The sequence below is a fragment of the Anabas testudineus genome, chromosome 1 (assembly GCF_900324465.2).
Source record: "Anabas testudineus chromosome 1, fAnaTes1.2, whole genome shotgun sequence".
In the NCBI taxonomy this organism is placed as follows: domain Eukaryota; kingdom Metazoa; phylum Chordata; class Actinopteri; order Anabantiformes; family Anabantidae; genus Anabas; species Anabas testudineus.
The window spans coordinates 15,788,751-15,816,605 of NC_046610.1; the positions used below are offsets into that span (position 1 = coordinate 15,788,751).

Consider the following 27,855-nt stretch of genomic DNA (forward strand, 5'->3'; position numbering starts at 1 on the left):
CCTTGCTCTCCCTCTTTCTCCATGTGTGTTCATGATGCCTTGCAGCGTTCTTATCTTGTACACCCTGCCTCGGCTGATAACTAGGACCTGTGTGTGTGTGTGTGTGTGTGTGTGTGTGTGTGTGTGTGTGTGTGTGTGTGTGTGTGTGTGTGTGTGTGTGTGTGTGTGTGTGTGTTGATGCATGTCTGTAATGCTGTGAGAAAAAATGTGTTGAATGTTTTGTATGTGCATGTATAGGTATGTGTGTGTGTGTGTGTGTGTGTGTGTGTGTGTGTGTGTGAAGGAGAAGTAAAAGAAACTTTGCCAACATGCAAACATATTTCCATCCTGTGGCTGTAATCAGAGGCGGATGTGGAAACAGATGATTACATGGATGTTTGAGTGTTTGATTATGCTGCGATTGTGTGTGTGCCTCTGTGTGTGTGTGCACAGAGAATTAAAAGCATGTTGATTCCCATCAAAACTTATTTTGTCAGTAAGGAATTTTTCTTACCAGCCTTTGTGCTACTACACATGCACACAGACACACTCACATCACCAAGGTAACTTCTTGACATATAAAGTAGACTTGTTTTCCTAAAATGGGAGTATTATACTGCCTATAGCTGCCTCCAGGGTCCTCACAGAGGAGGATCAAACCGGTATTGCAAAAATTTATCATCATGTCATAGTGATAAACCTTTTTTACTATGTTGAGCTCTGCAGATTGTAAGGCAGGAACCTCTTCACGTTACCTTATGCAACACCAGGGCAACATTTCCATGGCATTTAGGACTACAATTTTGGCATGGCCTGTCTGTGAAACTCTTGACTTGTAAACATGTACACATTGCACTAGTACTCATTCTGAATATTATGTACACATACTTAATACACTTTCCCCATTGCCAATATCTGTTAGTATGTAGTATATGAAGGGAATCAGTTGACTGCAAAGTCTACATTTGATCTGGACTTGATGCCAAACATGACAATCAGTCTGTTTTGTCAAGTTTGGATTTTATTATGGCAGGAAACACAAAAACAAAAACTGTGCAGTGCTCATCACAGTCTTAGCTGCAGGCATCACCTTGTCACTGGTCACCTTGTCTCACCCTTTGTCAGCCGGGACAGTGGGGCTGACAGCTGTAATGTCCTTCAACTTTTGTATTATGCAGTCAAAGAGAGAAAGAGAGAGAGAGAAATCATAGATAAATACAATACAGATGTATATACTCACAAACTGTATTCACTCCTCACACACACACACTTGGCTGCTCAGATCCCTGTGGCCAGTGTGGGTCATTTGTTCTCCCACTGTTGCCAGCTGAGAGGAATATCACCAACTCACAGTGATGAGAGGTGTCTAGCTGTTTGGTTTGTAACACACACACACACACACACACGGCTAAACAGGGAGGCCTAACAATAACCTATGCACCAAGCACGAGTGAACGAGAATACAATATCTCTATTTTTGCACCACTTGACCAAAGCACACACGTATTACAAACTGCATATACAGCAATAAATATATGGGCAAATTGACAGATATTAGTTTTTCAAAAGCAGTACACTGTGTTATTGCTCATATTGTGCTTGTGAGCATCTAATAACACCCTGCTAAATTGCTCCTTAGAAGATCAATACAGTCATATGGTATTGACTGGAATAGCTACAGTATATAGCACTAAGCGCAAGAAAACCTGTGAAAGCTACTAACACACACACATACACACATTCAAATGCAGCTTTTCTATCAGTCATATATTGTTCATATACTGCACAAACAGAGGGTTAATAAGGATAATAATCTGTAGAAAGTGAAGTAATGTGAATTAAACATGTAAACTGTGTAAACATGGGGTTTAATATACATTACATATAATTGAAAGTAATATGGTATAAATATTTTCTGTCAATCAAAAATAATTTCCCTTTGGGAGTGACCTTTTTTATCTTGAATCTTGAGAAATATTCTGTGTTTATTTATATGATTGTATGTACACAGCATGTACCAGGAGGAGCATCACCGCAGTAAATGAGCACCTCCCATCACATTGGCCTTCTTGTGTAACAACTGAAACCCTTCAGTCACTTTTTGACTGCAGTGGAATAACTGTGCACGTCATACAGATGCCCTTGTTCTTTCAGTTTTTCCAGATTTTATTCCGTCAGCAGTGGACATTGCCCTGTCGAAAATGTGGGCACTAGACCGTCCCACGTCACTTTCCAGTTGTGATGCACTGTCAACAGATCCATGGTCAACACTGTGAGGATGATCCTGTTTCTCTGTAGGATAGCTCTGCCTCTTTAAATAGGCATTTATTCAAACAGAAGACGCACATTCAGAATACTGTTTCATGGCTGTTAGTAAGGAAACATTAATTGGTACGGTGCTCTTCTGCCCTCTTTCATGCATTTGTTTTCATACTCCGTGGCATCTGATTGCCTCTTTGTTTGTGTGGACAGTATGTGGGAGTGTGTGTCTCTGCGAGTGTGTGTTTATTCAGAAGACTCGTTGACTACATGCCAGCCAGGAGACAAGAGAACCTTGGGTAATTGGACTCCTGTGTGGCCCAGCATGGCACTTGAATTGTTTCTGGGATAGCTGCCAGTGTGTGCCTGTATCAGTGTGTGTGTATATTTCCAACGTCTAGTTTGAGTTACTATATAGGGTGTTTTCCGCATGTCAGCATTCACAGGTCTTAATAAGTTAGTGTGTGTAATGTTATTACGTAGCACTGTACACTACCGTACCATATACTGTATGCTGTATGATTCCTGTGTTTTTATTGCAAACATGTCAGCACTAGACAGCTTGATTTGAATAATGTATTCTGGTGCTGTATTACATTTTTCAACTTCTAGCACAATATTAAAACTGACTCTCTTCCCAATATTCAGTTTAACAGTTGCACTAAATTGGACTGCAAACAACTGTTAAGGCAAAGGTATTTACTAGATCCTTCAGGTTGACATTGTGGTGATCGCTAAGAGATGAATACTAAGGGTTTTGGCAGGCTGAAAATGTTCATGCTAAATATTCTACAGTTAATAATAAACTGCAAAGCACAGCATTCAATTTCACTAATGCAACTACAATTTCAAGTAGTCCATCCAGATTTGGTTGACTGCTGTTGAATTGCAGTATAAGGTGCGAGCAAAGTGTTTCAACTGTACCAAACTCAATCAAAGGGTGAATTAAATGTACCGCTGGTTCAGCTTAGTGAAAATACATCATCCACAGGTCTAGTGTTCAATGTAGTTTCATCAGCAAAAATGCCTCTCAGTGTTCCTTAACAAAGGCGAGAATAAATGAGACCATTTCAAGAATAAACAAATCATTTTCACTCTTGGCCTATATGCAGTGGTTGAATAGCCGCCAAACGAGAGGGATTAATGGAAAAGAATAAGAAATAGTCTGCTGCTGGAAAACGAAGAACCATGGAGCTGCTTGTATTCTACCATGCTGCTGTTCTCTCAGCTGTTGGTACATCACAGTCTGTGTTTTTCCTTCTTTGTTTTCTCATTTTCTGTCTGTCCTTGTTTTTCCTTCCTTTTATTCTTGTGAATCCCATTACTGCAATCGTTGAAGCCCACTTTCACTGGCCTCATTGTTCCTCTTCTCTCTGTTAAGATAGACAGACAAACAGACGGGGGACGCTGATAGGCATCTGCAGAAAAACAAAAGGACAGACTGAGCTCCAGCACTGTGCAATGAAAATGGATTATACATATTATGCTATTGATGGCCTGCTTCACTGGCGGAACAGCTATTATCATGAAGAACATCTTTTTCTCCTTTTGTAGTAACACTGAATATTCAGGTACCGTATGTGTGATATAAGTGTTAATGAGGGTATAAATTAATTGAATTTAGTGTGAGAAATGAATTTAGCATGTTACTGACGTATCAAAAATTAGTACTATAGCTGGCTGTCAGCCAATAGTCTCCAGTTACAAAGAGATTACATGCACAGTAATATTATCTATAGTCCTCATCCACTATAAACCTTAACACACAAATATATAACACATTAACACACAATCATTGCATTTTTAGTAGTGTTTTTGCTAACTACAACAAGAATTTGATGCATACTCACCGCTACAATGTGCCTTTGGGTATCATTAATTTGTTATTATGACATCATGTCTAGAACAAACGTCATAATGTACTTTCACTAAAGTTCTGTTGGTGAAAGTCACGGTGTGTACATGTAATATGTAATGCTACTCTGAGCCTTGTTTCATTGTTATGAGTTTTTCATGGGGTGAGAGTAAAGAAAACGATGGGACTGTGAGCAATAATGTTCTGTTAGGAAAAGAAAAATGTGAAAGTATGAAGCCTTAGATTACAAAGGAGCTGGTATGAAAGTCTTGAGGGAGCTCTGTGAGGATTGTCAAGTACACATAGTTGAAAACATGGTCACACGAGCGCTCTCAAGCCTCCTCCAAGATGTTCTTTTTACATTTTGCCCCTCCTTATGCTGCTCTTAAGCCTTTTCTTACTCTGGTAGCCATATCTTCAGTGTAAGCTACCTCCTGTAGAAAGCCTGCTTTTCTCTCTGTCATCTCGGAAATGTGATTGGTTCGACTGATTTCATCGACTCGACACTAGGAATTGGCCTCTTTAACGTGAGTGCTCTCCAACACCCCTATAAGGATGGACGCAGACATTGTATCACTAATGGGAACAAGATGAGGGGCACCACACTCCAGGCAGAGTGCTCACTTGAAATTCCCTCATGCTATTCCATAATGTGGTACCCAAACCACAAGATGGTAGTTAGACTCTAAAATGTTTGGATGCAGGCAACATTTACATTTACATTGCCTGCTATATGTAAAAATATAAGAGATAAGATGTCCCCCTGACTGGATGTAGCTGTAATGCTGCACTATTATATATATGTACAGTCAGTTTCAATACAGTTTCAATGTCAACTTTATATCTTTACAGCATTTATCTGTAAATGCAGCCATAGTTCTTAGTAAGTCACCAAATATATCTGACATATATCTGACTGCTAAAGTCACTAATTACTTTGCACATTAAGATTTTATTTGAAACCTAAGAGATCCCACAAAAGATAAGAGCTTTTAAAGTTTGTTTTTCCAACATAAAGTAGGTCCAGGAGAGGTGCTACACCCTCAAATTATGTTTTTTTTAAATATAATACTTATAATACTAATTACTTTATTCTTTATGGTCAATACTTCTCAATAGTAATAAGTAATGTCAGTTTCATGGATTTGTAATAGAAAATAATTTCCTATGGTTTTGTTTGACTTTGTATGATGTGCTTCTTGCTTTACAACACTACTACTATTGTTTTAATTTTTTGGTACCTCACACACTGTGTGTTTTCACCGCTGTCTGACGGTGGTTAGCAGCTGCCAGCAGATCTGCTCAAAGTCCTGCTTTGCAACACTATCAAATAACCCTTTGGATAAGCAGTGCAGCCAAAGAGACTCCAATGTAAAACTAGCATGGCGAGGTGAAAGTCACTAGGGGTACAAATTGCATTACAGTCTCCATTAGCCTTTGGCCTCATCTGTCACAGAAATACGAGCTAAGTAAGAGCTAGAAGACCACTCACAGGTCAAATATCCAATAGCAAGCCTGTTGGTACGGTAGCAGGGAGGAACTCGGCTCTCGTTGTAATCAAAGTAGACTTTTGGGAAGTGGTTGAAGTGTATGTATCAACACACAGACAGGCAGACATTTGGAACACTATGCATTTTGCAGCTATAGATAACAGACATACACATACACACACAGAAAAATACATATTTCATTGTTGTATGTTGCTGCTGTAAGGTATGGTTTAGTCTGGGTCTTTTCCTCCTGCTAAATAATAATTTACCAAAGAACTCACTGGACTCTGCTGAACCAATGTATCTAAACACACCTTTAGAGATGTAAACACAAAGCGAAGAGTTCCTTGTAATGCCACTATTATGCTCAAACTGCAATCTATACCGCCTATTTCTCTCACTTGTTAGTGGAGAGTTTAGCAGGTTGGATGTAATGGCTCCAGGTGGAGGGGCTTTGATTTCTTCAGCACTTTAAAAGCGTATACTTCTGTTGTTTTAAAGTAGCACAAGATCGTTTCCATTTTTAGTGTTATCACTGCTAAGTTTTCTTTGCACTGCTGCACATCTCAGAGATCAGCTGTCAATCAAACAACCTTTTCCTATTTCTTTTTTTCTTTCTAATAAAGTTCAGTCTCTGTTTTTGGTGCTCTGTGTGTATTCAGCTTTTGCTTCTGATGCTTACCGCACAGTTATTGTGCTGCTGGGAATGTCTAATTCAGCAGCTCTTGCTTTCTTGCATTGATTTTAATTAAATTTATCATTTGTCTATATTGAAATTGTACATCTTTAAATGTATTTATAGTTAATATGTAATTGTATTTTGTTCCCTAGACACATTACTGCCATCCAATAGCTGTCAAGGTATTTTACTCCACATAAATATCAACATCATTGTGGCCTAATAGAAAGAGTCAGGCGTTCACCAAAGCCAGTGAGTTTTTTTTTTCTGGTCTGAATATATGTACAAATCCAAAACTTCTATTACTTATTTCCAGATCAAAGTGGTGGACTCACAAGCAGAGTAACTGGCACCTTAGAAACTTGGAGCTAGTAAAGCCACTTAACCTATATAGCATGGGGTCAGGTTTAAATGCAGTCGGTGATGCCAGGAGTCAACAGACATTAGGAGGTGCACAAAGATTATTTGTCCGGACTGAACTGAGCTCTCAGTTACTGTTACTGTTCAGAAACACTTGAATACTTGGAAACAGGCAATAGAAAACTTTCAAGACAATAACGACTTGAAGTGACTAAAAAACATTTTTCGACTCACTCAGTTTGTTTGACTTTCGTCTAACACTACTGATGTTTAACCTCTCTTTACTCTTCCTATTCTGTAACACCGCTTGAATTGTTTTGTCCGAGTTAATTATGAATGTTTGGATGCTCACCTGTCTGTCAAGGTTCTCTCCTCGTCTAAACTGGGTGTTTTATTTGTTTGTTTCAGGTTCCTCGGCGTGCCCCCAGGCAGAGGAAGTTGTCCACTCACTGGCCCACTGCCCTTTGACCTCATCTACACAGACTACCATGGCATGCAGCAGATGAAGCAACACATGGGGCTTTCACTGAAGAAACACAAGTTAGTGAATAGGCTTAGTCCGTGTGTGTGTGTGTGTGTGTGTGTGTGTGTGTGTGTGCGCGCGTGTGTGTGTGTGTGTGTGTGTGTGTGTGTGTGTGTGTGTGTGTTTATGGATTAATTATTGTTGGTAATAAGGTGTACTGTCCACGAACCATCTCAGCAGCCTATTAAACACAAAAGGAAGTAGGGACAAGAAAAACACAGACATCTGCATCATGACAAAGAGTCTTGTTTGTGCTGTTGTGTGCTTAAAGACCTTTTGCATTCTTACAAAGAGGGAACAACTTAGAAACTAGAACAGTCATAAGACCAAGGCAACAAAACATTAAAGCCACACCCGAAACATGAATAAGAACTGCTGCAGTGCACTTGGGAAAAAAAAAAATCTGCTGCACTGCTGCAGAGCAATATACTGTAAGTCTGCATCATCTTCAGTGTTCTTTCATGTTGCTGCCTCTTAAACAAATACAGTAAGATTGAAAGTCCAGCTTGAGAGTTGTCCACTCCAGCCCCTAAAAACACCTCATCTCATCTTTCCTTGTCCAGTAAATCGGCATCTTTCTTTAGTCTGTGTATGATAGCAGCAATTGACATTCTGCTTTTATTTGTTGCTGCTTTTCCAGCATGTAGCCCCAGCAATAGGAGAGGCCATATATGATCAGGAGGCCAAATGAAAGTCAAACAGAGTGAGGAAGAAGTAGTAAAGAGATAAATCAGTGAAGGTGTGTAGACATATGTCGAAGGAGAAAAGAAGAAGAAGAAGAAGAGAGATACCACAAAACAGAAGAAGGTCTCAGGAGTTAACCTGACACCACATATAAAGAGCCGCTCCATGTATTTTTAAAATCCAATTATGAGCGAGAAAAATGCATTACGGGTGGGGAGCTATTTTCCCAGTACACAGCCTGTTCTGCTGTCTCCTTCTCTTTCTCACGAGTCGTCGCACACCCACACACAAAACCACACACTTCCCCCAGACGAGATGCCAGTCAGCCAGCAGTCTACACCTAATTGCTTGCTGAGGTCAGCAGTTCCCAGTTCCATCATTACTGTGCGGAGTCGTGATTTCTGCTTTCCCTAACAGGATGTGACTTTTAGTGTTTGCAAGACTTGGTCTTTTGTTCACTCAGAAGCTTGCGGTGAGAGAATGATCTGAATGTTTCAGCAACACCGATGGAACGAGGAACATCTATCCTCACTTACATGTAGTCGGCAGACGCTTTTATCCAAAGAGACTTACAAGTGAGGTACGAGACAAAAGCAGGGAACGCGTAGGGAGGTCTTGCCTAAGGACCCCGACTGGAGGTAGTTTACAGCTAGGATTCGAACCCCTGTTCTCCCTCGAGGAGGGCGGTGATGGTACCACTGCACTATTCAGCCACTTCCGCAAGCTGATGAGCTTGAGTGATTTCAAATTTTATGCCGAGGAATGCCTGTGATATTCACTCTTCTCTGGAGATTTGTTAACTCACTACAAGCTGTAAGGAATTTGCTGAAAGTTATGGTCAGGTGAATGATATGTAACATACACCATTCATTTGTATTGATCACTGTGAAGCAGTAATCCTTCCCCCTCTCTAGTATTTCCTACTAGGCATTTATGCCTAATCTTTTTATCTATTTATCTTTATCTTTACCCACAGCCTCCCAGATGTTTAAGATAGCACAATGTTACACCTATTCACTTTCTCTTCTCTCACCTCATCTTGTAAGACCAGTCTAGGTGAGTGCTGTGTGCTGAAAGGCATAATTAATCAAGTGCTCTGAGCTTTGGGGCCCTTCAGTTCTCTTTAATTACTTTTGTTTTATGTTCCCCCTGACATCCACGATCATTTATTATGTCTGGACAACATTGCGCTGTCCGCTGTGATGTTGTGTTTGTGTGCGCGCAAGGGTGTGTCAGTGCATGCATGCACTTGCTGAAAGCCAATAGAAGACGGTCTTAAATCACTCCAATTCATTGGATTATAGGACTAGCATATCGATTTTCTCTGCATGCTAAATTTACAGCTCTAATAGATGAGATTCAGAGAAGATATCCAAGTGAATGTCTGCAAAATTATAAATAAATTCCGCTATGCAAGAAAAATTTGAGAACCTATATATCTTTGGAGCCTGCCCACCCATTGGGACCACATCTTTTACCAATTTATTTTAATTTCTGCCAGGATGAGGGCAAGTTTCATGGAGGTATGGAGGTGTTTGATGGCTTGTTTTCAGTATTGTAGAGAGTGAGATAATGATTGTCTACAGCATTGTTATAGTAACAATAGTACTAGTAGTAGTGCTTCATCTCCAAAGGAAAAAATCCAAATGTTTCCTTTAACATTTAAGAATGACAACAACATAGTGATGAGTGTACATAATGACCATATTTCAAGTAATTTAAGTTATTGTTTTCAAGATTTTTAGTAATATATAAATACTACCGGAGAGCATCTGTATTAGCCAACAAGATATTGTTTGTCATTTTTCTGATTCCCAACTCCCGTGTAATTCAGGGTTTCCCCAAACTAACACTACTTTCAGTCATAAATCAGCTCTGGTAGCTGGACAGTGTAGTGGTGAGCTCACCGCCCTTCATGTGGGATACCAGGGTTCAAATCTAGCCTGTGGCCTACCTCCATTAGGGGTCCTTAAGCAAGACCTCCTTATGCTTTCCACGCCTTTACCTTGTACCTCACTTGTAATTCGCTTTGGATAAAAGCATCTGCCAAATGACTAAATGTAAATTTATAGTTAAAAATACACTGTTGTGACAAAACGACTAATGGGGACAGTGAAGGATAAATGATAGATGGACGAGGAAGGATTGTACACATCATTGCACTTTAAAAGAAGACGAGGGTGCAAAACATAAAACATTTAAATACAGCATGTAGCATAGTTTGCTGTTTTTCTTATCTCTTCATTTATAACGTGTGTTACAATTCTTTTTCTGCTTTTGAACAGCAATCTGGAAGAGCACATGGCTTTTATTTAAATTATTTGTAAAAATAAATGCAAGCAGCCAAATACTGGGATTATGAAGTGTGCTGAAGTGCAACAGAAGTATTAAAGCTAATCGTCCGCACTGATGTTATTAAAATGCTGCAACAAATATGAAGTCAGTGAAGAGGCACTGTAGGGTTTCTTTAAATCTGTTTAATTCCTTCAGGTAGGACAGAGTAGCATATTATAAATATCTTGTACCAAAATGTTTTCTTTAAATCAAAACTGAAAATAATGTTTCAAATCATGCTATGTGTATTAATATACATAAGTACTACATGGTAATACAGTGTGTAATAAGTAATATTGTTAACATAAAGAGTTAACACCTGCAATGGAGACATTTTTTTAACTAATTTCATCACATATTAGCTGAACTTGATTTCATCAGCCGCACAAGAACACATTATGGCGTCGTGCAAGAAGACCTAGAGAGTAACTGTGGGTTTTTGTGTCTGTGGGATTGCTATATCATTCTGTTTCTCAGGCAGCCCCCTTTTTTTTTTCTTCAAGACAGCTGAGCAAACAAGAAAAGACACACAGAGACAGAAATGGAGACAGAGAGAAAGAGACAGGATAGAGGCTTCCAGGTTGACAGCAGTAAATAGGCACCATCAACCTGAGTCTGCAGCTCAATGCTTTCACTCAGGCAGTAAAGGAGTATGCTGCATCTCACTTTAGCACTGTGTCGGGTGTGGCGTACTGATGTGGGAATGTTGTGCATGCTCCTCTCACAGCCAGGCGCTTTACAGATCTCTACCCCTTTATTTAGACAAACTCTGGACCTAAAACGGACTGAGTGAAATTAAAAACTGTAACATCGGGATGGAACGAACTTAATCTGGAAATTAATCAACTGTAAATTTGTCTATTTGTGTATGTGTGTGTGTGTGTGTGTGTGTGTCAGTGTTTGTGTGGCACGGCGCAGCACTCAGAATCAGAGAGGTCTGACATACCACAAGATTTCAAAGCAAACATCATCAAATGCAAAGAGACTCAGAAGGAAAAAGAAGCACCTCGATTTCAATGTGAGCACTGAGGTTGCACTTGTATTACAGAAACTGTTATCTGGCATCAGCCGTGTCATAAATGCTTTACAGCCAACAGCTGCTTGGCTGATGTGTATTTGTAAAGTACTAATTGGGTCAGTTAAAGATTATTAACAAACATCCTCAAACAGGAAAAGTTCCTGCTGTTGTCCAGTGAATCCAGGATCCTCTCCTGAGTCCCAGCACAGCACCCTGCCACATTCCCCTCACGGCGGAGAACTGTTGAGCCTTGCTGAGCCGCCGTTTAACCTAGATTAGCTCCGTACTCTGATCTCCTGATAGATATTCAGCTCAGCTACTGCACCACTTATCCCCTCGTCTTCCACTTTTTTTTTTCCCCCCCTTCCCTTCGGGATGGCTTATCTGTGGGCAGAAACGTTTTCACCGTTTCAGAGCTGCCGATATGTGATAGTGCAGGTTGGAGACGCAGGGGGGAATCAAAACCGCGGAGAGACAAGTGAAACTAACATTTGTTATTAATAATTCATTGTCAGATTCTGTGACCCTCACGAATAGACACACAACGTTTTTCGCAGAATCTCAGCCTCTGTGCCTCAAAACAAGAAGAGATAAGTGCATGTTTTCCGACTCCCTCTCCCTCAGATAAGCCTGTTTTTATTACCTTGCTGAGATAGATGTCCATATTGGTTGACCTCTTGCATGCTGCAGTTGTTGACAGAAATATTAAGGAAGTGTCAGACTAAATTGGGATGTCACCTTGTCTGTAATAAGAGATTTTTTTCTGTCTTGAGTGTTAAAGCTCCTGGAAATGTATAAATGTAAACAGAAACACTCAAGGTCTCAGTCTGTGCATGTGTCAGATGCCTTCGTTCAAAGTTAAATGATGTTATGAGAAGACTCTTTTTCACCATTGAAGGTTAGGTAACCAATTTTGTTCTTGCGTATACTGTCAGTGGGCAACAAGCTGGCAATACAATGTCAGAGCACTTCCACAGCGAAACACTGTGTTTCTGTTTAAAGCTCTCCTGCACTGTTATGATTATATTGCTTATTAAGGGAATATGTGGCCAGCTGTAGAAACATGACACCTCATCCAGGTATTTCCAATGCAGGTGCACTAGAAGAATGTAATAGTGCACAGTACTTTGCTCTACTGTCAAACAGTCTGACAGGTCTGACAGCTTTTTTCTGGACCACTCGCACATAAAGGGAAAGGGGTGAAATCCATCACTGAACAGACAGGAAATCAGGCGGACAACACAACATTGGTCAAATGTTTAAATTGTAGTTTTATTACTATTTTATATTTCTGTCGTTACAGAATTTTCTCTTTAATTATTTAAACGGTGGGATTGTGCAGCCTCAGATTTCTCCCAGCTCGACTTGGCTGGAGAAACATCTGAGAAGGAACACACAAGTCAACATGTTTTAATGCAATAGTCACTTCACATAGCAAATAACACTGGGCCATTTTACCAAACCAGTATACAGATTTATTAACAAACAAGGGAAAAAGCCCTGGTCAACAGTGAAGCTGCTTATTCCAAACTCTTCATGGTGGTAATAAGACTAAACACGGGGCGCCCAGATAGGCTTTTAGCCGAAATTGCCATTAGCTGTGTTTACATTCATTATTATTTCATTTTATTGTAAATATTCTTCCCGGTTTCTCTACATATTTTATTTATTCGCCATCATACTGCTGTTAATGTGTTTTTTAACAGTTTAGGCAACTGGGTGTTTGAAAACTGTGCTGCAAATATAGTGTTTTGCAGGTGGTGGACTGTGAATGAGAAAAGAGTTCATGGCTTTTGGAAGATATGGTTGCTGAATGCATTTTGTGTGAAAGCAGTGAAAAATGATTCACAGTTTGGTCCACATAGACTTCTGTCTCGCTCACTGTGTGAAGAGTTTTGACACTGTGACTTTAGTTTTGGCAGATTCATGTTAGCAATTGGACAAAAACTGTAAGTATGCAGACGAAAAAAACCTGTAAATCTTCTCCAGACACACATGTTGTTGTACTACCTCAGTCTTTCTCTTCATACGCGCAAACACACACACACACACACACACACACACACACACACACACACACACACACACATAATGCTCACAATGCCTTTGTCTGTAGCGGTGAGTGTGTTCAGTCTGACCAGTCTGTGAGCTCAGGAAGATTAACAAGAGCTAAAGGTGGTAGAGTTCACTTCCACAGCTCAGAGAGTCTTTCCTGGCAGATAACTCTGTGTCTGTGCATGTGTGTGTGTGTGTGTGTGTGTGTGTGTGTGTGTGTGTGTGTGTGTGTGTGTGTGTGTGTGTGTGTGTGTGTGTGTCTAAAAGTCTATGATTGTGTTTTGCACACTGATGCAGCTGTGCAGCAGCTCTGTGCTACTAAGCGTTCACCTGGAACCACTATAAGTTATCATAAAACCTTTTGATTATCCTACTTATGCTGTGGCTACTTGCTGATAGAAATGCTGAGTGCACTCAAACTACATCTAATCTTCTGATCTAATACTGAGCATCCACGCTGATTTGGGCACGTTAGATTGTTTCAAAATGAAGTCACTGTTATTACTGAATGTCTCATGAACACACTGACATCATGGTGTTGGTACTTTCTTAACATACTGTAAAGTTTGCACACACAGAGCCAAGAGAGAGGTCCACTTAAGACATGATGGGCTGCACTGTTCATAAAGTTCATCTGGTTGTTCACAGGGGTCTCAACATGACAGCAGATACACAGCTACTAACTAACACATGGCTTTGACCACATACTGTTCTTCCTGATGGTTATGAGTCCAGTCTCATTAGTCTGGCGCTCTTTTAAAGTGGTGATGCTTGTCTCTACAGATGTCATATCCGAGTGATTGACACCTTTGGGACAGAGCCAGCTTACAATCACGAGGAGTATGCAACTCTGCACGGCTACCGGACCAACTGGGGTTACTGGAACCTCAACGCCAGGCAGTACATGACCATGTTCCGTAAGAACTAAATCACTTTAAGTTTCACTGTAAAACTATAATTTACTACTTTAATTTAATGTGTATCTGTGCTTTTGTTGATTGGCATTAGTTGTGTTGAGATATTTCAATTGTTCCTGTATGATTTGTTTCGAGCAAGCAGCTGGAGGTTTGTACATTTTGCCAACGCACATCATTTGCAATAGGAGTTGAAGAATTCTAAATCCCATCAGGATACAAATTTCAGATGTCTGAATCATATAATATATATAGTGCAACGTTTTAGTTGTTTGTTCCCGTCTTCGAACATTTGTAGTTTAGAGTTTCAAAACATTAAAGATACAACTCTAAAACGTTCATATACGCACACAAGGACCTGTCATCAGGTTCGACAGTCATTCGAACTATCCTAAAGTGACTTCAACTTAGTGTTTTCACTTTCTTTGACAGGTCTGGCAGCTTGTTCACATTAATTGGGGGTAGTGTGTTTAATGCAGCTATTTTCAGCTACGCCTCAGCTTCTAGCGTCCCTTCAAACTGTATCTCGTTCGCTTTTCTTTTCCTTTTTCACACTACCCAATATGTTTGATCTGCTGTTTTCAAATTGTCATTGCTCTTATCTGTCTTGTTACTGACTGAAACACTGACTGCTCAACTGTCTTCTGCTCACACGCAGCAGTTGCCACTCAGAATCATTAAGACATTAATAGATGGCCGACTATTGATAACTGCATTTCACATAATCCTAAGCTGTATAACGTCTGACTCAACCTGCATCAACTGATTCAAACTTATGAGAGAGCAGCAGGCAACAACTATTTACTAAATATGTGATAATATACACAGGAAAATAAAGTAAAATACTAATGATAATACTAATGATAAAACCATCTAACCTCATCCAGTTAACATGACTCTTTATGAACGTCACTATTTGTAACACCTAACGAGACAACAGCCACACTGACTTTACTGTAGATCTGAAGCAAACCAGGAAGCTGTGCTCGTTTTCCTTCTCTCTTTCTCTCACTAACAATAAAAACGTTCTTTTTCCCTTCTCTTCTTCTCTCTTCATATTCTATCTTCACTCTCTTTACGTCTGTGCTGTCTTTGCTTATTACTCATTCCAATGAACACACGCTTACATTAAGCTCACACACCAGACAACTCGTTCATGGGCTTCGTTTCGGAGGAGCTCAATGAGACCGAGAAGAGGAGCATCCAACAGAATAAAGTCAACAACATGGCTGTTGTGTACGGGAAGGAGGCCAGCATGTGGAAGGTACAGACAAACTAACATTTAGCTGTTGCTGTTACAGATGCTAAATGCATACAAAGGCATTGTTTTGGCAGAGGCTGTTTGTGCTGTATAATAATGGTGAAACACACTGAAACTATGGTAGTTTATTATGTTGTTTAGTGCCATTACTTCCAGCTGTCTATCTGTACAGTTCCCAAGATTTCTTAGTAGTCGAGTCTTGTAAAAGACACAAGGACAAAACAGAGGTAAAGGGTCATAAGAGTAGAGTACTCAGATCTGCAGAAGTCGGACAAATGTATGTGTTTTTTCTTTTTCACCAATGTTGAAATTAGAAATTTTGCCCACACACACACACACACACACACCTACACATATACTGTATGTATTGATCAGATTTTCTTTTCTTTCTTTCTTTTGTGGCGGACCATTGAACCTGAATGGATGTTCATTAGCTTCAGGTAAGAGCCTGTAACTTCACATGATATTCATATCCACCTCAACATTAACTATGCCACCTATACTCTTTGCTCAAAACTGATAAGACACCGCTTTACAGATGGATGATGACCCAAAGCATACGGCAAAAGCTATCCAAGAGTTTCTTTCACAGGTCCTGTCAGTCATCTCATCTCAAGCCAATAGAGCAGCTTTTCACTTATTGAAGGGAGGCAGACCCACAAAAAAGTAGCAGCTGAAGGCAGCTGCAGAAAAGGCCTGGCAAAGCATCTCAAGGGAGGAAACTCAGAATTTGGTCATATTCATTGATTAAAGACTGAAAATGGCTCTAATTACTAAATCGTTAATGGCACCATTTTGTCAACCCCCTCCAATTAAAGCTGTGTTAAAGAAGAATTTGTTTCTTGTTGAACTCGGTGTGGTGATGTACAGAAAATCACTTCCAAACAGAGTTGTCAAACCTATTATTCAGAGCCTCAATGTACATCAGCAGGTGTTTTTAGTGTATGCAAATGTATATGCAACTGCACCCAAAGGTAGTGGTATGTCTGTCATACCCATGCCGTGCCATGCATTGTTATCAATAACATACTGTTGTAGGCATGGCAACAGTAACTAAGGCGGGTGAAGCTTGGCCTTTTTCTCTCTTTTCTCCATCATCATGTCATGCACATTGAACTTCTGCAAAACCCTCTTAAATGGCATTATACACTACAAGAAATCAGATGAGAGCTCAGCAGCACATTCATACCTTACTGTTACTGTTCCTAATCCAGGGCGTGTTCAGAGAGTATGCTAGGGCACAAACACAGAGTGCAAGTGCAGGTCGTGGAATCTGCACTGATGCCTGTGTTTCTCCTGCTAATTCATGTTGTCTGCTGCACTTAGCACTTGAGCTAATCTCCTAATTGGTTGGGAAAATCCTCACAGAGGAAGCTATCGATCGCTACAACCTCCAATTAAGGCTCTGGGGGCTACACCGCAGCACAGAGATACAGTAGAGTAAGACACGGTACACCAGATGTCCAATCAATACTCTGGCCCAGAGTTATGATCCAGTCACACGATTCAGTTTTGGCCGGTCACTTATGCTGGTTAGTTTGTGTTTTTCCAGCCATCAGATGTAACCTTGACTTTGCAAGTGTTCCTCTCTGGCTCCTTCACATGCACATTCATTTCATGATATTTGATTAAAACCACAGCAGCATCTGAGATGTTTAATCTATGAATAAGAGAGGGTCTGATTAGCTAATAGAATAAGCTAGATAAAGGCATCAAGGCGTGTATCAAGTTGGTGTCTTACACTGAGAAAACACAGCAGTGGCAGCAGTTGAACAGGACTTTGTGGGGGCTATTGTTTGGTGTTGTTTACTGATATGAGATGTTCAAATCATGTATTGTTCGGTTGTCTGACAATAAGTAAGTAAGAGAACACAACTTTGGCGATCTCAAACTGCAATAAAGAAAATCATCATAGCGAGCAGGAGGTGAGAGAATGAAAGATTAGCATCCATGCTGTGTCTGTCCCACGTCTTACTAAATTGGAATCTTGATTTCTACTTGAAGGAGAACAATGAGGAGTTTGATGTTTTTCTGGGAGGATTAAAATGTTGACAGATACATACATCCTGATACCAAAGCTCAAAATATACCCTTGAATCCTGTAATTATATTTTTTTCTTTTCTCACACACTCTTTTCTCTCTTCACCTCTCACCCTCACTTTCACCAACCCATCTTTTTCCCCTCCTCTGCCAGCAGGGTAAGGAAGGTTTCCTGCAGATTCTCCACAGGTACATGGAGGTCCACGGTACAGTGTACTATGAGACCCAGAGACCTCCCGAGGTCCCGGCCTTCGTGAAAAACCATGGTCTACTGCCTCAGCATGAGCTGCAGCAACTGCTGCGCAAGGCCAAGGCGAGAGACGGCAAAATATTTATTACCTGCACGCAGCTTGACTTTTGTCTTTCCTACGGGCACTCACTATTTACAGTTTAAAAATAACATTACCATTTTTCCTTTTAGCTTTTCATCGGCTTCGGTTTCCCCTACGAAGGTCCGGCCCCTCTTGAAGCCATAGCCAATGGCTGCATTTTCCTCCAACCCAAGTTCCACCCACCTCACAGCTCACTGAATCATGAGTTCTTCAGAGGCAAGCCCACTTCTAGAGAGGTGAGCTCAGTACATCAAATACTCAGTTACAGATGAGAATATTCTGGCTTAAATTATTATTAAATTATGAAATCCTTTAAAACACAATTAATAGTGAAGAGAACACATTTTCCAGTCCAGTTCTTTCTTTTTAGCCCTCAAATCAAATTTTGCATATGTTACTGTGCCAATAGTTCATATGCCTGCTATATTTTATTTAGATCTGTATAAACTCATACTGCATGTCCTGCATGTGTTGTGCAGGTGTCCTCCCAGCACCCATATGCAGAGCAGTACATTGGCAGACCTCACGTCATGACAGTGGACTACAACAACTCTTTGGAGTTTGACTCTGCCATCAGGGAAATTATGAGAACCAAGGTACACTAACACACGTGAGCATGAATGTAGAATACTGTTCTATAAATACTGTATTTTTTTAAGTACTGGACCTGCTGTTGTCACCTTGACTTATCAAGAGAGAGCATCCTGGGAGCTGAATGGGTACCGTGCACTCCTCATAACTGAAGTATCCAGTGTTTGAATTCTGGCTGTGGACCGTACATGTTGAATGTTACATCCGCTGTCGCTCTTTGTTTCCTGTTTGTCTCTTTGCAACTTACTCCTAAAGGCAAACAAAACAATACATATATATTGCTTTGATATAGGAGGAGATTTGCCACAGTGGAGTCTTCCTGAACAAATTTGCTAGTACGTAGCAGTTTGATATTGCAGAGTGCTGAACTTTTCCATGCAAGACAGGCTGATAGATAACATGAGGACACTGCCAAGAGTGGGTGAGGGGTTAGGTAAGGAGTCAATGGGGGAGATTCAATCATTCTGGAAAGCCTAAAAATGGGGGAGAAACGGTAAAGGAATACAGAGAAATAACATACTGACGGAGAAGAAGGAAGACTGAGAGATTCTGAGGCCCTGATCGACTAAATGTCACGGTCACAAAAGCTTTCAGTGCTCATTAAAATGGCAGACCAGTGTGCCAGGCAGGTCGATTTTTCACTCTAAAATAACAACAGCATAAACCTTTTATGATTTTATGTAAAAAAAAAACAAAAAAAAATCTGAAATTTGCTGAAGGTTTGGCTGAGAGGCTGCCACCGCTGCCCCCTGTACTTCAACGATGTTGATAAAAGTTAATTTATGCTCTAGATAAAAAGCTAAATTGCAGTTGCATCAAGTTCTTGAAATTGACATTTAAATGTATTGTTTACTGTTTTAAGCAGTGTAGCACATTTGTACACATGTTCATGATTAAAGGTATTGTCTCAGACTGTGTGCCTATGTTTGGATATGTCAGAATAAAAGTTCCTTTCATTATTGCAAAAACAAAGGAGGCGATTTTACAGCACATTGGTCATCCAGTAAGTAACAAAATAGTGCTTGTTGCATATGATGCTACTGCAAAGTGTCACGTATGACATGTTAGTTTGGATTTCATAGTGAAATTGAGCCAAAGTAACACTACGACAAAGCATCAAATGCACGAAGGGCGCTGAGGGGTCATGTGCAGCAGAGAGACAGCTGTCTGGATGATCCTTTAAACGTTCTGTGGTAGTTTGTGCCTTTTGTAGATTAGACTTACTGCTCATGGAGATTAGATGAGAGTTGATATGTGCAGTCATATGTACGAGTGTGTGTGTGTGTGTGTGTGTGTTCACTCATCTTTTCATGTTGTCTGTGTTGTCAGACAAGCTACAGTTCAGCAGCACTGGCTGACTGCTCTGTCTCCGTCTGCGCTGTCAGACCACTGAGAGAGCACTGATGTACCCCTTCACCCTTCAATGGAGACACAATGCTCCAGCAAACACACACACACACACACACACACACACAGGATAGATAATTTTCTTCTGCTTGCACATATTCAAACCCAAACACACAACCACAATTGGATTGTAGAGACAAAGACACTGAGATTGCATGTATCAAGGCAGATTAGCACACAAACATTGACCTGCACATTACAGACATTAACTAAAAGACACACACAGATACACACCTACACACGGGTGTGTGGTGGAGGCCCATGTTCAGTCATGCAGGACAAAGCAATCTCTAGCTTGCTGACAAGTCCTCATGTTCCAATAAATCCTTTCTCCATCTCTTCTCTATTTCGTTCTTTCATTCCTTCTTTTGGTCCACTCTTTCTTATTTCCACTCTTTCTTATTTCCACTCTTTCTTATTTCCACTCTGGCTTTGTTATTCCCTTCCCCACCTCTGTTCTCTCTTTCTATCTCTGTTTTTTAGTTTGTGTCCTTCATTTGTTTTAATCCCTCCGACCTGCAATCTTTGCACAATCTTTTGTCTAACTGTGGTTCAATATTTTATGCTTACCTGGTTCAAATCTGTATTTGCCTCAAACCAAGGTGAGGACTGTTTTTTTCCAGATTACACGCGAAAATGTTTTGATAAAGGTCGAATATGTTTGGTTTGTTTTGTGTCTTACATTTTACATACATTTGTATTTATTTAAAGCCAATTTAAAGAATTCTCTCTCCCCAAGACCACTCCTGTAAATGAGAATATTGCTCTAAGTCGCCTTCCCTGGTTGATTAAGTGATGGGAGGAAGAAAAAAGATCCTTAGGTTGTTTTTGCAAGGTGTGTTTTGCGTGTCCCTCCTGTCCGTGGGTTTACTTTCTGCCCCAGCATATAAAGTAGATTAACATTAGACTTTGATCAGATTTGCAGTGTGTGTAACTTTTTAAATTGCATCATCCCTGTGCACTTGTTTCTCAGTGGTTCTCACTTGAAAGTCTGATTTCACACATGGTTGAACATTGGACTGCTTTGATTCCAGATTGGAAATGCTATTTAGTGAGTCATGTATCATTTGCAGTAGCAAGTCTTTTGCATTACAGCATAAAGAGAAACCGCTTTGATCTTTTGTACTGTAGATGTGGCTGATTTAAAAAAAAAAAGCACAACCATCATCTAATTAGTATTAGCTGATTTGATAAACACTGCAATAGCTGCCATTTTACATTCATACATAAATTCATTCAGTTTTATGTCAGATAGCTGTGTTACTGTTGTTTTGAACATTTGGATACGAGCGACAAACGCAGGAGTATATACAGGATATGTGGTGTTTCCAGGTCAGCTCTAATTAGGCCAATTAGAAGTGTTCTTTAGTTATAAACCCGGCACATCACAGCAGGGGATGATCTATTGGTATGCAAATAAAGCCTAATGAGTTTCCAAGCGGTGACATATTGTGATGAGGCCTTGCAGATATCTGACAATAGCAACATCCATCTGCCGGAATTAACAAGAAGAGACAATTTATTGCAATTAGTGTGAACAATAAAGCACCAGCAAAAGAAGTCAAATTGAATACATGCACAATGATGTCTGTGTGTCTTATTATTATCAGGTTGAGCCATATCTGCCTTATGAGTACACCTGTGAGGGGATGCTGGAGAGAGTCCATGCCTACATACAGCATCAGGTGAGGACCAGTCTTCCTCCTTCTCACACTGTGCATACACGTCTTTCACCGGCTCGCAAATTCCCAACTCTGGTCAATATTTCATCATTGTGTGCATTTTACAGCCAACGCTCAGTGTGTGTGTGTGTGTGTGTGTGTGTGTGTGTGTGTGTGTGTGTCTGCAGTCCATGTATGCAGTCTTGTGATTAATATACATGCTAACTCTCATTACGAACCACATATCTGGCCTGCAGCTCTAAAGCAGAAGGCCCTTTGACACTAATGAGGATGGATGAGCAAGGAGAAAGAGTAGAAGTGTCAGGATGATAATGATGGAGAGCTGGCATGAAAGACATTTTTTAATAACCCCCTCGCTTGATGTCGGGCAAACTGCAGAGGATCTCTCAACAATCTTTTCCTGCTCCTGACTGGCAGCTGTTTTGGACACTCGCACACAGCATTTATACTGTAACAAAATACCATTGATTTCAGAGCTCTACAGTTGGTCGGCCTTGGTGTCATTCTTGAGAAAATATATGTGTCAGCACACATGCGTTAATAATAAAGATGGTCTACTACATTAGAACCTTTTTTTCTCACCTCTTTCTGAATATTATTACACTTTTATATATCTTATGATATACTATACCGCATTTTTTAGACTGAAGAACAGGCAGGTGTGCTTCTGTATGGTGTTTCCATGTTCTTCCCATACAAGTGGGATGTACATGTGTTAATTGCAATACCTGAAAGACTCTATTGTTATTGTGCTGCTCAACCTATAAAGACAGTAAAATACACATCTTTCAGTTTTTACCACATCTTTCACTTCCAGGACTTCTGTGCCCCAGAGCCTCCCTTCATTCCAACCAACTTCTCCAGACAAGGGTCTTCTGGTGGCAGCAGGATTGTAGGGCCTCTGTTCGTGCCGCTGCCCAATTCCACAGCCCTTGGCTGGGCATCCAATGTGACGGCTCCCGCTGCCTGGCCTCCACTCACCTCCCTCAGGCTGCTCATATCTCAAGAGGGCCAGTCTTGTGTGGAGGCATGCCAGTCAGCTGGCTTCATCTGTGAGCCTGCTCACTTCCGCTTCATCAACAACAAAGAGGCCCTGCATGGGTAAGTCAGCCTAAAAGAAATGAACATCTGAGTTACAAGGCGCCTACCTGGCTGAAAGTTTAGTTGAGTCTCCCATTAAAAAGATCATGTACTGATGCCTTTGGCTACAACACTGAATCTCATCCAAAGATACCGCTGAAGTAGAGCCATTTTTCTCTCCAGGGGACTCAGAGAGACTAATGCATGCTTTTATATCCAGCAGATGTAAGTATTGTAATGCTCTTGTACCTGGTATAACCAAAAAAAAGAGTTGAATAGACTCCAGGAACCAGAAGGAGAGTAAAGTCATTACACTGGTCGCCTGTCAGTTTTGTTTTTAAGCGCTTCATGGTCTGACCTAGTTGTCTGACATGATACCAGTGTATGAACCAGGACAACCTGCAGGACAAAAAGCTTTGGTGAGGCAGCTTTTAGTGAATCTGAGAACTGATCATTGTAATTAAAGGCAGAAACATAAAACCTCCCTTTGTAACCAGACTCTTGTTAAAGCTCTTTAAATCGCATGAACTAAAGGTGCTTAATAAACGATCTTCATTTAATTCGGACCAGTGCTCACCTCTTGGCGAATGATTCATATTTCAAAAGATGCTGCATTTTAAATCCTGGCTGAGAACAGGTGAGGCAGAATCTCACTAGGTATTTATTTAGTTTACTGTACCTGCTCCAGGCAGGTGAAGCAGAAACTTTTTTAGACTTTGCCTTTTTTAGAGCTTTCAGACTAAAAGCCCACTGATGTTTGAGTCTGACATCCCCCTCCTCACAGTTTTCACTTTCACCTCTTATTGTTTGCATTTGTTTCATCCTCCAAGTATCTTTTGTGTTTGCTTTTTTTTCTGTCTGTCTTGGTTTAAAGAGCCGCTCTGCTTTGTTTCTGCTCTGTTACTCCTCCTTGTAGCTCAGGACTGTTCTCTGACACAAGTTATCTTTCTCACGCTGACATCTCATACCTGCCTCGCAGTGTTTCCAAACTTTGTTGTCACTTCAAAACTAAATTCCTTCAGTCTCTTTTTAAATTGACATCTGTGGTGTGATGAAAATGATGAAGTATCTCTTTCCTGTCTTTACTTTCTATTTATTTTGAGGTTATGCTAATTCTATGCTCCTGTTAGTCGTCAAATAAAAATAACTTTAATTGCTTGTATTTTCTAAGTTTGTAAGTTATGACTGAAAAATGAGACTTTTCTGTGTTGTCGATGTTTTTATTTGTATTCACTTCCTCAGGTTGGAGGTGCAGTGCGAGGTGATAGACTCCGAGATCAACCACATCCTTCCAGCCTTCTCAGTGGTGCGGCGGGAGTGCGGCCTCCAGAGGGAACCTCTCCTCTTCAGCTGCGCGGGACACTCCCCCAAATACAGACGTCTTTGCCCCTGCAGGGACTTTCGGCGCGGCCAGGTGGCGCTGTGCAGGGACTGTCTATAATGACGGGACAGGTGGGACAGTCGCAAGTGAATCAGACACAGCTTGGCAGGGGAAAAAAGGACAATGGGAGGCAGCCACAGGCCAGAACAGGTGTAGAGCCGTGACAAATTACCTGATGGTGCATAGAGGCAGCTTTGCCTCAAACAGTGAATGTAGGATGATGACCAGGCTTGCAATGATTTGAAGAGCTTAAAGTAGGCCGGGGGGGCTCCCAGGCTGATTGTCATTGACAATCAGCTGTTCAACTCTAACAGGCTGGGGACATACTGTATAGCAGTAAGACTTCCTAGAGCAGGGCTGCAGTGATTCAAGGTGTATGTATCCTATGACTAGGATGTGTTTTCTACAGAAGAGTAAAGGCTGAGCTGCAATTCACCTGCCAACAACCTTTAACCCTCCAACTATAAGATAATAGTTTTACAAGATGTTGTCCGACCATGTGATAGACAACATCTCCTTTGGTCCAGCATCTTGTAAAAATAAATTGGTGAAAGTTGGAAAATGCACACTTGCATTTCAACCAAACTCTGGACTATAGTGTCATTCCAATGACAGGGTCTTCAAATGTTGAGGCTTGAAGAAGGTAACCTCGGGTCAATATCCAATCTCTCCTCCTCGCTCGTACAAAGGATGATGGACAACTGGGTTATCTCCTTCGCTTTTATTTGCCTCCTCCAGTGACGGACAAAGTCATTTATCAGACCGAACCTGAAGTCTGAGGCAACACTGGTCAATGCAATCATCTCTGGTCACAAAATGAAAGGAGGAGGACAGAGGACAAAGATAAAGGGTACAAGATTATTTTTCAATAAATAAGTCTTTAGAGCTTTCAGCCGGATTTTTAAAGTGTCCTATGAGCTTTATGATGGAAAAAAAATATCATGAAATAAAAAAATCTGATTGAAGTGGTGAGCTAGGTTTTATATTTTGTCTGGTCTTCACTCAGCTCCTTGTTTTTAGGTTGGAGGTTTTCTTCTCTTCTTGCTCCTACTCCCATCTGTTCCACTCCTCCCACGGTCCACAGTCATCCAGATTCTCATCTATGGATCAGATGAAGTCAACATTCAAGAAGAAATCTGATTTCACTGATTTAAATTCATCTGATTTTGGTCGGTTTTCAGATCTGTGTTCACTATTTTACTGAGTGACAGCAGTGTGTTATTATTTTTCAGCATTTTAAAGATAGAAAACAGTATTATGTCCCAAATGGTCGTGTAAAAATATTTAGCAGAAAGATATTAAACACAGTCATTCAAGACTTCTGGGTATAAATTAGAGTGATGGCAGCACCTTGTAGCACCTCAGGCAGGTTAGCCATGGTAATCCCACGCTGGCCTCCACTGGCCTGTAGTTTGTTTGGGGCACTCTGGATCAGTGCTCAACGGGTGTCCTGGTTTGTCCAGGTCAGTCCCAAATTCAAGTTCCATGTTCACGTGTCCTAAAACTCCAAACTCTATCTTTCATGACGACTTTTCATCGTTCGTTATATTTCAGTGTATGAAACCAATGCAGAAAGCTTAAATGTTGTAGAAACAAAGTGTCATCGATAATAGGAAGTTAAGTTGTTTAGTTTAAATTGTTCTAGTTTGGGATTAAATGTTCTTAATTTCTTTTATAATTTTTTTAAGTCAGGAGGGACCTGCTGTAGCATAAGAAAAGGTGCCACCAGCTCACTGAGTTTTTTGACCATGGGGCGACTGTGGATCAGTTGGTTGTGCAGCTGGCAGGTTGGTGGTGTGGTTCCCCACCCCCCGATTCACAAAGAATATCTCCAAACGGATTAATAAAGTGTCAATTATTATTATTAATTTTAATTGAAAACCACAGGCATAATGAATACTTTCATCTGTGCAATTCATTCATCTTCTTGAGAGATTTCTCATATAAAAAAAAAAAACAGTTAGGCTCCCTGCTGAAAATCATATCTTTCTCTCCATGAACACACGAGAGCACGCTGCAGAAACGGTTCACATAATTCATGTATTTGAATAAAACTGGTTTGTTTTTGGAATCTTAGTTTGCCAAAACAAAAAAAACGGTTTGATGTTTGAGCTGTGACCTCTGACCTTCTAACTCTTAGCCACAATTCAAAAAAATGGGTAAATATCAGTCCTGATTTCTGGAGTTGTACAGCACTTGAACACCGGTCTAAAATAAATAATTACTATAATTATTAAATATTTACTATAAACCTATTTACTGCACTTCCTGCATAGGAATCGATACAGCACTGATATAAATTAGCCAAATATGAATGTAATTCATAGGAGAAAGGTTCATAGTCAGGGTTTAGTGGCGTCTGTGTGAGGGACCTCCTACTTTACTGTAAATGCAGGTACATGAAACTGAACCAATGAAGCCTGAGTATAATTTTATTACAACCATCCAATATTAATTTGAACCCATAAATTCAGAGCTTTCCATCTCTCTGACAGCCTTTATCTGCTCTCAGGGTGACTTTCAAACTTTACACATGGCTGCCTAGTAACCAGATGGGGACTTTTTTTTATACGATTTTACCCTGAACTGCGTTTCCTGTTTTTGTAGGACACCATCAAAAAACTCTTGACTTGCCTCTGAAGGACAAAGTGTGTTTGTGTGCGAGATCCGATGCACAGCGTGGGCATACAGTTATTAGTTCTCGAAATGCCTTAAGGCTACAATCCCAGCAGTATGGCTTTTTTTTATTATTTTTATTTTCCACTATTTATTTTGTGGCTGAGAATCCATCCACACAGAAACCAAACACTTAGCAAAAGAAACAAATAGTGCAAACCCAACATGTCGTAACTGAATTTAAACGACGGTGACAGATATTTTATTGCTTTGGATTGATTCTCTATTTCAGATCAAAATTAACATTTCTTTGCAGAATTAGGATTGTAGTAGCTCTGATTTCTTATCATGAGATCCCAGTGAACAGTCAGTGACTCGAGCGACACAGAGAATGGCTGATGACTGAGGACGGTGCCTAATCAGGCCTCCTTCACTGAGAACAGCTCATCTGCCTTCTGTTTGAAGCTGGTTTGTGTGTGACTCTCACGAAACATTTATTCTGATGCAGCTTTTTGTTCTCCAAGAAAGATCTGGCTCCACGGTGATGATTTGGGCTTCATAGGCAAACCGTGGAAAACTGGGAAGAAATGAGGATCATTGTTGATGCACCTGGTATTTGGAGTAGTGAAGAGGTGCTGGCAGGCGACGAGCCGGAGCGAGCTGGCGCAGAGGGAAGTCGTCACGTATGTTGATTTACGGGACCAGATTGAGAACACTTGATGTTTGCTTATGTTGGTTACAGTCAGAAAATGTGTGTGTAGAACTGTAATAATAATAATGGATGCATTCATTTAGCTGAGAGAAAATTTATTGGCAATGATTAATTGGCTTGATAGGACTGTGCTGCCACTTTTCTTTATCTTATATATAAAAATTAGTCTAAATATCTAAATGTCTAAATATGAATTTTTCATTGTTTCCTGACATGTGCATTGTTCTTCCTGCATCTTTAAGCAGATTTGTCAAACATTTGCACTTTGCAGCATTAGGATTAGTCCCAGTGAAGATGTTTGTTTTATTATTACTGATTTTTTTGGGGTTTGGCACTAATAATGAGACTAAACAAGACCTTTACAGATATCACTGTGGAAACTAGGTAACTTGATCAGACAGTGTAGGGACCAAATTTACCGTCTAAGAAAGTCTTAACGAGATTAATCAGTGAGAACAATCTGGGGTCGCTGTTCTGATTCTAAGAAACATCATTTTGCATGTGAAAATAAAGAAATCAGTATTTTTTTACCTGAGGTTCAGAGTAAATGAGTAAATGTATGTTTCCATCAGATTTTTGTTTGTGTCTTTTCTCAGTTTTCT

The 27,855-nt window shown here is 40.4% G+C and overlaps 1 protein-coding gene across 1 annotated transcript in view; it reads left to right on the plus strand.

Moving 5' to 3' along the window:
* The window catches only part of LOC113162216 (alpha-1,6-mannosylglycoprotein 6-beta-N-acetylglucosaminyltransferase B-like), a 104,770-nt gene extending 79,923 nt beyond the window's left edge, over positions 1-24,847 (plus strand). Inside the window, exons 9-18 of the mRNA XM_026360249.1 lie at positions 7,031-7,162; positions 14,020-14,153; positions 15,284-15,414; positions 15,846-15,851; positions 17,607-17,765; positions 17,874-18,020; positions 18,264-18,380; positions 21,393-21,467; positions 22,282-22,565; positions 23,787-24,847. Of these exons, the coding sequence (XP_026216034.1) occupies positions 7,031-7,162; positions 14,020-14,153; positions 15,284-15,414; positions 15,846-15,851; positions 17,607-17,765; positions 17,874-18,020; positions 18,264-18,380; positions 21,393-21,467; positions 22,282-22,565; positions 23,787-23,985 (1,384 nt within the window). The 3' untranslated portion in view covers positions 23,986-24,847. The remainder of the gene's footprint in view (positions 1-7,030; positions 7,163-14,019; positions 14,154-15,283; positions 15,415-15,845; positions 15,852-17,606; positions 17,766-17,873; positions 18,021-18,263; positions 18,381-21,392; positions 21,468-22,281; positions 22,566-23,786) is intronic.
* The last annotated feature ends 3,008 nt before the right edge of the window (positions 24,848-27,855 follow it).